Raw genomic sequence first — 14,162 nt, forward strand, 5'->3', positions numbered from 1 at the left:
TTTATTTACGAATACCTCACAGATTCTTTGTAAGAGTATTATGTGAGTGGGAGTAGACAATAATTTTTAACAAGAACAAAAAGAAACAAATAAAATAAATTCAAAAACCAAACGAAATGTAGTAGATATGGTGTAACACGAGAGTAACATTGTAATAATAGAATACTTAGTGTGTATTATACAAATTTGAGTGCGCCTACATGATATCATTATAAAATGTATAAATATGATTTCAGTTGATCATATGGTTTGCAAAAACAGTCATAGATGGTTAGTACTTTATTCCTAAATGCCACATGGTCATGAATAAAGACGAAATGTATCCATCCATCCATCCATCCATCCATCCATCCATCCATCTTCTTACGCCCGACTCCAGTTACCCAAGTTGTCTGCTAGCTTTGGGCCACTAGGTAGAAGTGTTCTAGCTCGTGGTCGTCATTTCATCGCGGTCGTTGCATCGTAGTCTTTACAACTACGTTACCAGACTCTCGTCATGCTGTCGTCGTCATAGAGTCATCGTCATCACGCTGTGTCATACCACCGTCATTATTTGAGAAACGTCATCTCACTGTCGTCATGCCGTCGTCTCCATATAATTGCCGTCATACCACCTTCATTGTTCCATCAACGTCATTCCTTCGTGATTTCATCGTAATCATCCTGTCATCATTCAATCGTGATTATGCCTCCCTTGTCACGGCATCGTCGTCACTGCGTCGTCGTCGTACTGCCATCGTCATCCAATTATCGTCACACCGTCACCGTCATACTCCCTTCATTGTTCCATTGACGTCATTCCTTCCTCGTCATTCCGTCGACGTCACTCCATCGTCATCACCGTGTCGTTGTCAAACAGAGGTTGTCATGCCCTTATAGACATGGCCAACTCTGGCGAGTGAGTGTCATTGCAAGGTGGGTGCAAATCGGAGACAGCGTATGTCGCATGCGGTCGAAGCAATGAAACTCTCCGAATGATCGCTAACGATTGTAAACGACGGTTGTTTTCAGCAATACGTTGTGTAGGTATATTGCTTGAATGCTTATCGCGTTAATGTGGACAGTCATCATGAGTTGGGTCACGCCGGAATTTTTTTAGGATAAAATTCCTAGTTTAATATTGAAAATGATAAAAGCTGTTGTCTACGGGTCTGAATACAGGGTCTGAAGAAGGTAAATTTTTAATGAGAAGCATTTTTTGGCTCTTATCAGGCACATTGCGGTAGGTAGGAAGGATGACAGTTTTCATAAAGATGCGCTAAAGACGAAGACGTATATATATATTTATTTATTTATTTATTTATTTATTTATTTATTTATTTATTTATTTATTTATTTATTTATTTGTTTATTTGAGTAACCTAAGGGCCCGTTAGGGCATTACATAGGGGGGAGGGGGAAGGTCAAGCGTAAGTGCAATGTGTATAATGCAAATAATATAGGAAGACGTTTGGGACAATAAAAAAATGATCTAAACGTCGAACAGAAACAAACAAAAGAGAAAAAAGAAAGGAAAGAAATAAAGAGAAACCGAGTTTATACAATATGTCGTAGCGTGAGAAACGCATAAGAACTTAAAAGGCGATGAAGACGACCAGTACCCTACAGAACACTGCAGTTTAAAAACAAAATCGAATGATGATTTAGGTAAACAACCTACAGAAATACATATCAGTTGAAACGAAATGAATGCTCTTTTATTGGCATTTTAAATAAAAAAAAATAAATGCGTATCCGATGGTGGGATTAAAACCTACCTCAATAGCTTAACGCTGTATCCATTAGGCCATAAACGCTCCCTCCCCCCGCCCCTTTTTTTTTTAACGCTGCAATTGGGGGTCAGCCACGTAATGACAAATTCGTGTTTTTAATTGTCTCATAACTAACAGATATGCCGCGCGGGGTTCCCAACCTTGTCCCCAACCAATTACTTACTTTTCCTTTTCTTTAATTTTTTTTTTTCAGTTCAAGAAGCTAAGTCAAAGACACCCGAAAATGCCCTATCGCTGTGCGAGCATCAGCTACGGCATGACTAAGTGTCATGCGTGGTGTCCAAATACTATTCAGAGCGAATAACATAGCAATATCACAGGAAAGCCTATCCTCTTTATCAATTATTAGGTATCTTATTCCCTGTGCGTCCAAAGGGTAACTCAGGACATACCAAAAGAACACCGCCATCGCGGCATTCCATGAGCACGTGCTCGATCGTTTCTGATTTGCGGCAAATGAAACAGCGGCCACGGCATGAAACGAAGAACACCTTTTCAGTCAGCCATGCCTTAAGTGACAAAACGCCAGCATGCAATTTTAAAAATAAATTTTTCACTTTTGGAGACGCGCAGCCATGTTTTTTAGACGTTTCAGCTCGTTTTTCCATGTTCCCACAGAGAACTGGGACAATTGAATTGAGAAAACAACATTACATAAATCGTTGTACACTTATCTTACGGGACAGCGTGCTTATAAATTTGGTCACAAAATGTGCCGCCAGGAAGCGACCATTTGCACCATTTTTGCGCGCACAAATTGTGCACAAAGGTGCACAAATGCAATAAAACTAAGCCCGCATTCGCGGGACACGCGGTTCAGCTGGTTTGTTCGTTCCCATGAGTATTCCCATTTAGACGCGTACAAAAACACGTTGTTGTTCAGTGGCTATGGTGTTGGGCTGCTGAGCACGAGATGGCGGGATCGAATCCTGGCCACGGCGGCCGCATTTCGATGGAGGCGAAATGGTGGTCGAAATTTCCGGAGTCCTCCACTACGGCATGCCTCATAATCAGAAAGTGGTTTTGGCACGTAAAACCCCATAATTCTTTTAAAAATACGTTGAAGTCTTTCCCCATTTGTTTGAGTACAGTGAAGAACTTGCAACACATAACACAATTTCACAATAAACAACTAATTGCAAACGGTATAGCGCGCGCAGAAATAGCTAGATCTTTGCTCTAAGCTTCCACTTTTCTCCTCTTCCTAGGATTGCTTCTCTCTGCCTACGCCAATAAGGATCACTGCCGCCGTAAAGTTCTAGGTGTACATCCAAATAATTCACCTGTGTTATTACCCACTGTACTTTTAGGAAAAGATGTGGTGTTAGATCGCAATCTCCACGCCAAAAACCAAGAAATTTTCCCTTATTGACTCCTCTTCCACTAAGTTCACGAAAAGGTTTTACGATGTTTATAACTTCCGCAATACTTCCGAATATCTTCTAAATGAGAATGAAAAATAAATATATAATCTGCATAGGCCAGTACGCGTACTTCAAATGCATCGACCTGAAGCCACTAATTGTATTGCGGCTTATAACACTTAGGCAAAATCTTCCAGTAAAGCCGCAAAAAAAGAAGAGCAGAAATCGGAAATATTTGGAGAATGAGCGCTGCACTTGAATAGGCTATCCCGCCTCCTTGTTAATAATCAGCCGAGTGCTATATGCACTGCACGAGCTCGATATAGCACTATATTCTATAAGAAGGGCTCCTGTTACTACTGTCCCGACATTCGCATGTTTTAAGACAGCTATAAGCTGGTCTCCTGGCACGCGGCCAAAGGCTTTCCCAAAATCAACCTGAAGCATAGCGACTGCGTCATTAATGACATCGCAGCACTCTAATGCGCACCTCGCTTAGTGATTGTCGGTAAAGATACTTCTCCTCTCTCTGCAACTTTCTAGCCAATATTTCCATTAAAATTGTATAATCTACGTTTGTTACAGTGATTGGTTGATAGGCTGATACCTACCGAAGTTTGATCGAATTTTTCCTTTTATGAATGAGAATAGTATGGGAACAAATAAATGACATTGGAAGAGATTTAACCCCAAAGGCTTCGTTGAATAAGCGCACCGATATTGGGAATAAATTTACGCTTTAAGGTCTCGTGAAAAGGCAGCCCTTGACCAATCGGGGCCAGGTAACTTTCCAGAAATTCGGTCTTCGATAGCTCTCGCTACCTCCCCTACTGACATGGAGAGTTCCAATCTATTCTATGTTTCGTAATCTAATTGAGGCATGAAGGACAAAAATTCACTTTTGAATTCATCGCTATCTGCAGAACCGAACGAAAACGGCGTACTCTAATACTTAGTGGTAAAAGGCTTCCTCCATCTCCTCTTCTGCGTTTGTCAAAGCACCATCGTATACAATTTCCCCTTGCTATGCACGACACGAAGCAATAACAACTACACAACATTCTCATCTCCTCAAGGAAGGCGGCGCATTGGGATGGTTGGCGTGTGCGGCGTGTCGCAAAGCAGCAATTTGCTTCGGTATCGGGCCAGCTCATAACGGAACAGATTGCAACAATTCTTAGGAAAAGTCGTGGGAGAAATCCGTCGTCATGACATCGCCGTCAAGTCGTCGCCGTCACCATCGTCGTGCCATCACCCTGACGTTGTCTTCATACGCACGCTTTCGTGACACACACACAGACGCACACACACACGCAAACACACACACACACACACACACACACACACACACACACACACACACACACACACACACACACACACACACACACACACACACACACACACACACACACACACACACACACACACACACACACACACACACACACACACACACACACACACACGCACGCACGCACGCACACACGCACACACACACGCACGCACGCACGCACGCACACACAGACACAGACACACTCGGGCGAGCAGGACATCGGAGCACCTTACATAAAACGGACATGTTTTCCGCAGTGCGTGGGATCTGCACAATGCTTTTTTTCTCTGTGCTTGTTTGTCTGCCGAGTGTTCCAGGGGGATCGAGCGGGCAACAAGCAGCAGCCCTCCCGGAACGGCTGCTTTCCACAGCTGGTAACATGTGGCGAAATATGCTAGCGCCATTTTCGCAGCAGCTAAGCTTCCCCATAGATGAACGCAGCTTCGTATTATTTTATTGCGATAGCAATTATATGGACATTCCAGGCGCATTTCTGCCGTCGCCGTGAGGTTCCGCATGAGTTTCCATATAACCAGGCAGGTCTGTTCCAAATGTCACATTCAACCATCTAGACCCCGAAAGGCTATATTTCTGCAAAAGCTGAACGAGAGCAAGGCAGCGTTAAGCCCAAGACTTTTATCGATGATTTTAAACGAAATATGCATATCCCTCTGTATATGACACGTACGTAACCGTTCCTGCTTACTACTCACGGATCGAACGCACGCGTTACGCAGGACTGGAGTGGAACCACACGGACCTGATGCAAAACTACGTGAGTGAGTGTTTCTCTTTTGGCGCCATCGGCGACTGAAAGATGTCGTGATCGTGACGCAGGCACCCGAGGCCAGCTACGATTTCAACGACGACGACCGCGATCCCTTCCCTCGCTACGATTCCCAGGACCTCAACAAGTAAGTGCTCACCCAGAGGAAATCCGGAATCGTGTTTATATAGGCTGCATCTCTAACAATGAACTGTTCTATATATATATGTATATATATAGAACATTGTCTTGTCATCGAATGCGTGGGATGCATGTAATTATTCTGGTTTATCGGTTGCTAATCCAAGATTGATGCACGTAACCCGAAAGAACAATGCGTACCGCCTAAATATTATGAGTGTTTGCTTCTTTGTAGATAGCTTGTACTCGCAATTAGCTGGCCAGGGCGCGCGGCCAGGTATTAAAAAAAATATGCGGTTTTACGTGCCAAAACCACTTTCTGATTATGAGGCACGCCGTAGTGGAGGACTCCGGAAATTTCGACCACCTGGGGTTCTTTAACGTACACCTAAATCTAAGTACACGGGTGTTTTCGCATTTCGCTCCCATCGAAATGCGGCCGCCGTGGCCGGGATTCGATCCCGCGACCTCGTGATCAGCAGCCCAATACCATAGCCACTGAGAAACCACGGCGGGTTCGGCCAGGTATTGAGCCCGCGACGTCGTGCTTAGCAGCAGAACGCCGAAGCCACAAAGCCACCGCGACCTGTGAGGCGCTGAAATAATGTGCAGTAAGGCCGTGGTCTGGGATAGCTAGTACCCACGAACACCTACCTATACGGGGCGCCAACTGACTTAGACCAAAAGCGATGATAATGAACCGGCCGTTCCAAAGAGTCAGCTCAACGCAACGCAATAACAGCGACGTTTTTCTTTTTTTTTTTCGACGTGCAGTTTTGATTGTAAAACTTCGCTTTCCCTATGCCTGAACACCGACGATGAAGGAATCGCAGCTCATCTTGTATTCTTTCTACGCAGCCATGGAACCCGCTGTGCCGGAGAGATTGCCATGACGGCCAACAACCGGAACTGCGGAGTTGGCGTAGCGTACGAAGCACGTATTGGAGGTGCGCGTATTGTTATTATGCATGCGATGTCGTGCGCTGCTCTTCTAAACACTGTCTGCACGAATGAGATATTTTGTGTTGCGGCTTGTAAACGCATAAAAATATATGAGGACTCGAAGTAATGTCTCGGGGAGCCGATGCCAACGACGAGGCGTGTAAGTACTCGGATTGTCTAAAGGAAATCGACCAACTACGCAACCCTGCTTGAAAAAGTACTTGAGCGCCGAGGGGGGCAGAAAATTAGATGGCAAAAAACGACCTTGGGCACATGGCACGAAACTGAGGAGCGCGCCGTATATGAATTCAATCAAACGTTCACTTTGGTGCCTGTTGCATGTATATTTGTCTAGAATATGCATCTCGGTGCTTCAAACTTACCGCAGCTTTTTGTAGTTGAGGTAGCTACAGAAGTTATATGATTTATAATGCTCGCTAAGGCAGAAACGCCAAAGCAGTGACCCAAGTTACGACGCTACAGGACATCAGCATGAACCAACTAACCCATTTAATGCTTTGCTGACGCAAAGTGAGAATTGCACGGCGGATCCCGCAGGTATCCGCATGCTGGACGGTGACGTAGTGGACGCCGTCGAGTCCACGTCGCTGGCGTTCAACGTCGAAGGTAAGCAGAACCACGTATGCTACATTTAAAGGAGTACTGACAGTGAAAAATAATTGTGTCGCTTTTTTTAACAGCTGTTTTACAGGCAATTACGATATGGAGCCTCGTTTCCGCGAGAGCGCTACAAATAAATATTCGCATTACGTTTGAATTTGAACTGTTCAAAAGACGCCTCAAATACAGTGCGGCTTCAAGTGTGGAAACGGAGACTATTCACGTCACCGAAATCTGATGTCGCGGTCTCGTGGTACCAGACACTCACACCATGACCGTGCTGCCGAATGCAGAGTCCACTCAGTACTTGACGTACGGGAAAGGAGCTTCCCTGCATTTCAAACACAAGCACGCAGTTGGAAGTTTTTCAGTGACGCGGTCGTTGCACGGGCCTCCAGAAACCTCACCAGCATGACTGCTTTTTGTTTGTGATATTGTTGCGATACCACGTGATCGCCACCTCCGCTTTCTCTGACACCTATACAGTGACCTTCTGTCACGCACTCGGCGCGCGTTTAGAAGCGCTCGCATAAAAGGAGCTGTAGTTTATTATTCGTGGCGCACCCGAGAAATTCAGGCTTCGTACCGTTGTTAGGGATATAAAAAAAAGTAGAAGCGGGTCGCAAAATTTTCCCCTCGGTCTTACGGACGACGCGATTGGGGCGGATCTCGCAGAGATCGACGTGTTCAGCGCGTCGTGGGGCCCCTCGGACGACGGGCGCACGGTGGACGGCCCCAAGCGGCTGGCCAGCGAGGCTCTCGAGCGGGGAGTGACCCGCGGCCGCGGCGGACGCGGCTCCGTCTACGTGTGGGCCTCGGGCAACGGCGGCGCCAAGGGGGACAACTGCAACTGCGACGGCTACGCGGGCTCCCCGTACACCCTGTCGGTGTCCGGCGCCAGCCAGCGCGGCCGCTTCCCTTACTACGGCGAGAAGTGCGCCTCGACCATGGCGGCCGCCTACTCGTCGGGCGCCTACACCGACCAGAAGGTGTCCACCTCGGACCTGCACGACGGCTGCACGACGCAGCACACGGGCACCTCGGCGTCGGCGCCGCTGGCCGCGGGCATCGTGGCGCTCGTTCTGCAAGCCAAGTACGTGAGAGTTTGTGGGGAGGCCTTAACTTGGCCTGGAGGACGCGGCAGGAGGAAAGATTGGCACGGCACGCAACTCCAGATGTCCGGAGTGAGAGACGCATAGCAGAATAGAGAAATAAATAACGAAAATGAAAAGAGGCAGTAATGAGAGACGTGCGCACATAAGAGAAACAAGCGTACGCAGACACGCAAAAATAAATTCAGCGAAATCACAGAAGCTGGTAGAATTCGGTGTCCCATAAGAAACTCGTCAGCAGACCCACGTACAGGGCTAAGCGGGAGGCTAACGGATAGCAGGGGGTGGGCGAATGGACGATCACAGTGCTGGAGCGTCGAGAAATCCCTGGAATAGTGACGGAAATCCTAGAGTATGAGTGAGTGAGTGATTGAGTGAGTGAGTGAGTGAGTGAGTGAGTGAGTGAGTGAGTGAGTGAGTGAGTGAGTGAGTGAGTGAGTGAGTGAGTGAGTGAGTGAGTGAGTCTAACGTCTAAACGCAACACGGGGCTTTGAGAGACGCCGCAATGGAGGGCTCAATAATCACTTTGACCACATTGGTTTATGCGCCCAGCTGTATCTACTAGTACGGGAGCGCTTTTGCTTGCCTTCCGTGTGAAAATGCTGCTGTTGCAGTTTGTAGACCAACCGATGACCTCGAGCGGCACCGTGTGCAGCGACCAGAGCAGGTTACGTGGGTTTCCGCAGAACGTTAACTACTCCGATTTTGTCCTTTTGTCGTGTCCGCAAGTTATTGTGTTCGTGTCGAGAACTCACGCGCGCGGCGGCGCACTGTGATCGCAGCCCGGACCTTGGTTGGCGCGACGTGCAGCACCTGGTAGCGTGGACGTCGGACTTCGCGCCGCTCAGCTCGAACCGGGGCTGGAAGCGAAATGCCGCTGGCCTGCTCTACAACAGCCGCTTCGGATTTGGACTGATGGACGCGCACGCCATGGTACAGGTAAGCTTCCTCTCACGCGCTGCGTGTGATCATTGCGGTCTTCCCCACCTGCCGTCGATGTAGTGCGCAGAGACGATCACTCGCGACCTTGCTAGCTGCGCTTTGACAGACCACTTTCAGAACAGACCGTTTTTGAATGCCGACCTCCCCAGCCGTCGCCGAAGAGGTTGCGCGAAGGCATTGTTACAACTATTAACAGCAAGAGACTTGTAATAACGGCTTTAGTACTGTGGTGTTGTGTCGACGGCGGTGTCAGCGCGAGTGCGCACCGTCTATCTATCTATCTATCTATCTATCTATCTATCTATCTATCTATCTATCTATCTATCTATCTATCTATCTATCTATCTATCTATCTATCTATCTATCTATCTATCTATCTATCTATCTATCTATCTATCTGGCTTCCCGTTTGTCTATTTATCTGTTTCCTTCTTATCTATCTTGCCCTCCCCTTCTACATTATAAAGCAGCAAACCGCTTCTAATGCCTCTCATGCCTTTCTTCTTTATTTCATCTCTCTCTCTCTCTCTCTCTCTCTTCTTGGGCTATTTGGGTACTGCTTTCTGTGCGTTCTTTATTATGGCGCAAAAGAATAACGCATACGCATACGCCATCCGTGACGTCATACTAATAACACGTCGGTGCGGCAATTCGAGCGCGAAATTTAATAACACAACATTTGACTTCCTTTTCCTTGCTAATATGCAACCTTGTGCCCCCGAATAAGTGCTAGCAGAGTCTCGAAAGAATATACTTGCGCTAGTAGTTCTGTTTGTTAGCATCCCTTTAAAGTTGATTTTTTTAGAGAGTATATCGATCGAGGCCTGCCACTCTTCCGCGTAAGCGCGGCCATACGGACGCAGACAGTTGGCATCACATTTCACGCTAAATGAAGGGCGAACTACGCAGGCCGCCCTGAACTGGACCAACGTGGGGCGTCGCGAACAGTGCCGCCTGGAGCCGTCGGCGCTGCTGCCGCACCGCATGGCCTCCGGCCAACACCTGCAGTTGGCGTTCGACGCCCTCCTGTGCCCGCTGGCGGCCCTCGAGCACGTCCAGGTGCACCTGGACCTGCAGTACTCGCAGAGGGGCGCCCTGGACGTGTACCTGCGATCGCCGGCTGGTTCGCTCGATTTCCCAGCGAGATACTGCGCAGGCGCAGTTCTGTCTTTGCAGTGTAGAGGCACCGCGTGCAAGAGAGAGACCTTTCTATCGCAGTTCTTTCTTTCAGCTTTATGCGAACGAACTTTAGTTAGTACTTACTATCTTTTTTTATTACTGTTATCTTTATTACTTATTACTTTATTACTTTATTTTACGTGTTATCTTTTTTGATGTGACGCAACAGCCGCGTCACATCAGAGTGTAACTTTGCACCGATTCTAACTCTCCTGCATGCGTAATCATGCGAACGACAATTAAAATTTGGAGTCGAATATCTCGAGCACAGACACGCCAGAAAAATTCTTCCAGCTGATATTGTGCAGAAACACGACTGCCTCTAACTTTTCAATACAAACATACCCACTTACTGCAGTCAACAAAAAGTTAATTATTAATATTTAGTTAACTGGGCTACTGACAGCGATAATTATCATCTCACTTTGTGGTCCCCTGGCCACATAACTTATTTGCACAGGTGGTCTTTCTCAGTGCCTCAATTTAAGAAAACCATAAAGGTTAATTTGTATGTGCAACTGCAGCTATAGACCTGAAAGAATAGACCTACCCGTTATACGTGCCTGCGCTGCGTTGACGCCGCCACTCACCCTGCAGGCACCGAAAGCGTGCTGCTCTACCGCCGAGCCAAGGACACCACGGGACAAGGATTCCGCAACTGGACCTTCCTCACGGTCCACCTGTGGGGCGAAGACCCGCGGGGTCTCTGGGTACTCGTCATCCGGGACAAGGTGAGCTCCTCTCGGCAGCGCAAACAGCCGTGTCTGCGAAGGGAATGCTCGACAGAGCCAGTCGATCTGGGTACCGCAGTTCGGTCAGGACAACGTCGGACGACTGAACGCCGTCTCCATGACGCTGAGCGGGACAAGCGAGCAGCCTGCGTACCAGGTGGCCAGGAACGGACGTCGGCGCTACGACGACGAGCGGCTGGCGCAGGCTGTCATCGACACGGTACCGGTGAGCAATCGCGAGTTTTACGCTCAGTGTAGAGGAAACGTAGTAGTGTTGACGTACACCTGAAATCTACCCTTATAAAGGTAACTTAATAGGCATGCAGTCCATAGATTTCAAGTAGACTGATTGAATTTCGTTTTAGGCGAGTCCTTTTGGTCAGACAATAGCTTACAAAAGGTCGTTAAGAAGTATATTCTTTTATACTTTACAGTCCATAGACCACCGAACGTAGACTTTCAAACGTGTTACTTGTAAATGCATACATGGATATTAGCCGACAAAAGCGCCATTTCTTAAATCCGCCGGCTCTTTAAGACGCTTTATATATATATATATATATATATATATATATATATATATATATATATATATATATATATATATATATATATATATATATATATATATATATATATATATATATATATATATATATAATTAGAGAGAAAGAGATTAGATGTGGCATGCGCGCGTGACGCAGGAGTACGAAGAAGAGGAGGAGGAGGAGGCACATCGTGCAGCGGACGTCCAGTGGAACCGCCTACAGCAGGCGCTGCTCGGAGAGAACCTGATCGCCCCAAACTGAGCAGACTCCTCTTCAGTGAGTTCCCTACGCATCCCCTAAGAGGGATGTACGTACGGTACGCACGGTACGCACCTCCTTGTTTTTGTTAAGGCACCCCCTTAATTCGTAAATTTTTTTTTTCTTCACAGACAACCGGTAATTTTGCTTAATAGCGCCGGGAGAATGGCATGTACGCGAAGGCCGGGACAGATTGTTCTTGTCTGGCTTGTTGTGGAAGATGCAACGGTGTTTATTTAGAAAACATATTTTGTGTAATCCTTGTTACCTAGCTTTGTCTGTCCATAAACATGAGTTTAGTCCTTGTGTAAAGTGAAGTAATCGTTCGCAACCTTTGTCATCAGTGTTGGAGTCCTAAACGTTGCATGCTATAGTCCTGCGCGACACATCTACGACACAAATCAAAAATAAAAATGACCATACAGCTTCTCCTCTACCATCGACACCTACCCCCCTCCCTCCCCCTAGAAATTTATACAACCCCCTAATTTCAATTCCTGGGGAAACTCCTGCTTCTGATGCTCGCCTTCGAACACAATATAACGGAGGCTTTAGTCTGCAGTGTATGGCTGGGCGATTGATCGATTAGCCTTCCTACCCGCAGGGGTGCGGCAGTGGTTATGACGTTGTGCTGCTGAGCACGAGGTCGCGGCTACAAATGCACAAAAAAGAAAGAAAAGAAAGAAAAACGCTAGTGTGATCAGATGTAGGTGCACGCTAGATTTTTTTTTTTTTTGCGTCAACATTTATGCGTACGTTAAAGAACCCTAGGAAGTCAAAATTTATTCGAAGCCTCCCGCGCTGCAGCATCTCACAGGGCCCCCCAATGTTTCTTTGTGACGTGAAACCCCATGAATCAATCAAGCGACTTTTCCATTAATCGGTTATTGCCCCCCTTCTTCCCTTCTGGTTAACGTAACACAATAGTGCATACAATATCCAACACTGTTTTCCTGCAATTATGACTCGCACGGTACCGTAGTCTTAGCGCGAACAGTCGTCGACATCATCGCTCCTTGTCTTCGCAGGAGTTTCGTTGAAGAAGACCCCCTTTCCCTCCCGGTTTACCGAGTGTGCAGCACCATCGCAGTCGACGTGGCGGCTGAGGCAGACGTGCGTCGATCCTTCCCTCCACTGAAATGTTCACCAGCGGAACTCACAGTGAATGCCGACAGTGGTCGCCAACAAAGAGCGTGGCGGTTCCTGTCCACGAGCCCCAGCGCGCAGAACGTTATATCAATAAAGAGAGCCCAAGGACCAGCGTTTGTTGAAACTTTTGGCGCCGAAGCCAATACGTCGTGCGTGTCTGTCTGTTAAAAGAGCTGGAATAAATGAAATGGCTTTCAGAACCGCGCACATATGTATGCCATGACGCGTGTGCCATGTGAAATAACAGGCAAGACATGCTGTTGACCGAAATTGGTAGTTCATAACTTGAGTGGGATACCGAAAGGGGAAAGAAACAGCCAGATATAGCGTAAAAATTTGCTCCATAGAAGTTGAAGGAGAAGCCACACCTCGTTATATCCATTACTTCGTTATAACCATTGCCCTTTCTAGCTCACCTGCAACGTTGGCAGCCAGGAAATGCGAAATGCGGGAGTGTGCTGCCATCAACCACTTGGTAAGCCGAGGCAAAAGCTCCCGGCGCAGCGTCGTTAGGGACCGCTAAATATTGTTTCCTGCTGCATCTTCGTAAGCGTAAGATGACTGTTTTCGCTAATGCAGCTGTCAACGGAGGCACGCCTTTCGGTGGGGGCTGCCATGTGAATTGGGTACACGTTAAAGAGCCTCTGTTATTCAGAATTATACTGGTGTCCCCATATGGCGTGCCTCGGCACGTAAAACCCCAGAACTTACGTAGTGACGGTCGTTGGAGTCTATCATACGCTAGCAACGCTCCGCCCGCTTGTTTGAGAAGCCGAGCGATCGCCGAGAACCTGAGTATAGTGGCTGTAATGTAACCGTCCATCCAATTTTAATTATAATCATTCTTCGCGCCGATCGGTACCTGCCCGGTACCTGCCCGGATCTGCCCGGTACCTGCGATAACGGCGAGTGGACTTTGTCATAGCTAATGAAGAAGAGCCAAAAGAATACAAAATTAAACGTGTCGTCATAAAATGCGGTCTCTTAGCTGCGCGTGCGCAGCAGGTAATCGCAGCCGTGGTTCGACGGTGCAGCATGTATGCTGCATGTGAGCCGATTTGTTTCTCCACCTATCAATATAATACAGACGGACAGCAGTCCGAACTTTTTCGAACTTCCCAGTGCACTCGTCAATTTTAATTTGAGCGTCTGAAGCATGCGAATAAATTCCGGTCTTTTTTTTTTTCCGTGGGGCTTGTGGTCCGTATATATGCTTTTTATCTGACAGGTGTACTCTATAAGACCCTTTTCGCGGAGCAGTTTGCTCTAGAGAAACGAGATGGCGCTTTCGGCGGCTCGCC

At 47.2% G+C, this 14,162-nt stretch overlaps 1 protein-coding gene across 1 annotated transcript in view; it reads left to right on the plus strand.

The window, feature by feature from the left end:
* The window catches only part of LOC142577735 (neuroendocrine convertase 1-like), a 31,885-nt gene extending 18,917 nt beyond the window's left edge, over positions 1-12,968 (plus strand). The window contains exons 5-15 of the mRNA XM_075687187.1: positions 5,210-5,247; positions 5,310-5,386; positions 6,238-6,326; positions 6,880-6,948; positions 7,618-8,035; positions 8,837-8,993; positions 9,906-10,119; positions 10,773-10,906; positions 10,986-11,132; positions 11,611-11,770; positions 12,741-12,968. Coding sequence (XP_075543302.1) covers positions 5,210-5,247; positions 5,310-5,386; positions 6,238-6,326; positions 6,880-6,948; positions 7,618-8,035; positions 8,837-8,993; positions 9,906-10,119; positions 10,773-10,906; positions 10,986-11,132; positions 11,611-11,715 — 1,448 coding nt within the window. The 3' untranslated portion in view covers positions 11,716-11,770; positions 12,741-12,968. The remainder of the gene's footprint in view (positions 1-5,209; positions 5,248-5,309; positions 5,387-6,237; positions 6,327-6,879; positions 6,949-7,617; positions 8,036-8,836; positions 8,994-9,905; positions 10,120-10,772; positions 10,907-10,985; positions 11,133-11,610; positions 11,771-12,740) is intronic.
* The last annotated feature ends 1,194 nt before the right edge of the window (positions 12,969-14,162 follow it).

The sequence above is a fragment of the Dermacentor variabilis genome, chromosome 4 (genome assembly GCF_050947875.1).
Source record: "Dermacentor variabilis isolate Ectoservices chromosome 4, ASM5094787v1, whole genome shotgun sequence".
Taxonomy (NCBI): Eukaryota; Metazoa; Arthropoda; class Arachnida; order Ixodida; family Ixodidae; genus Dermacentor; species Dermacentor variabilis.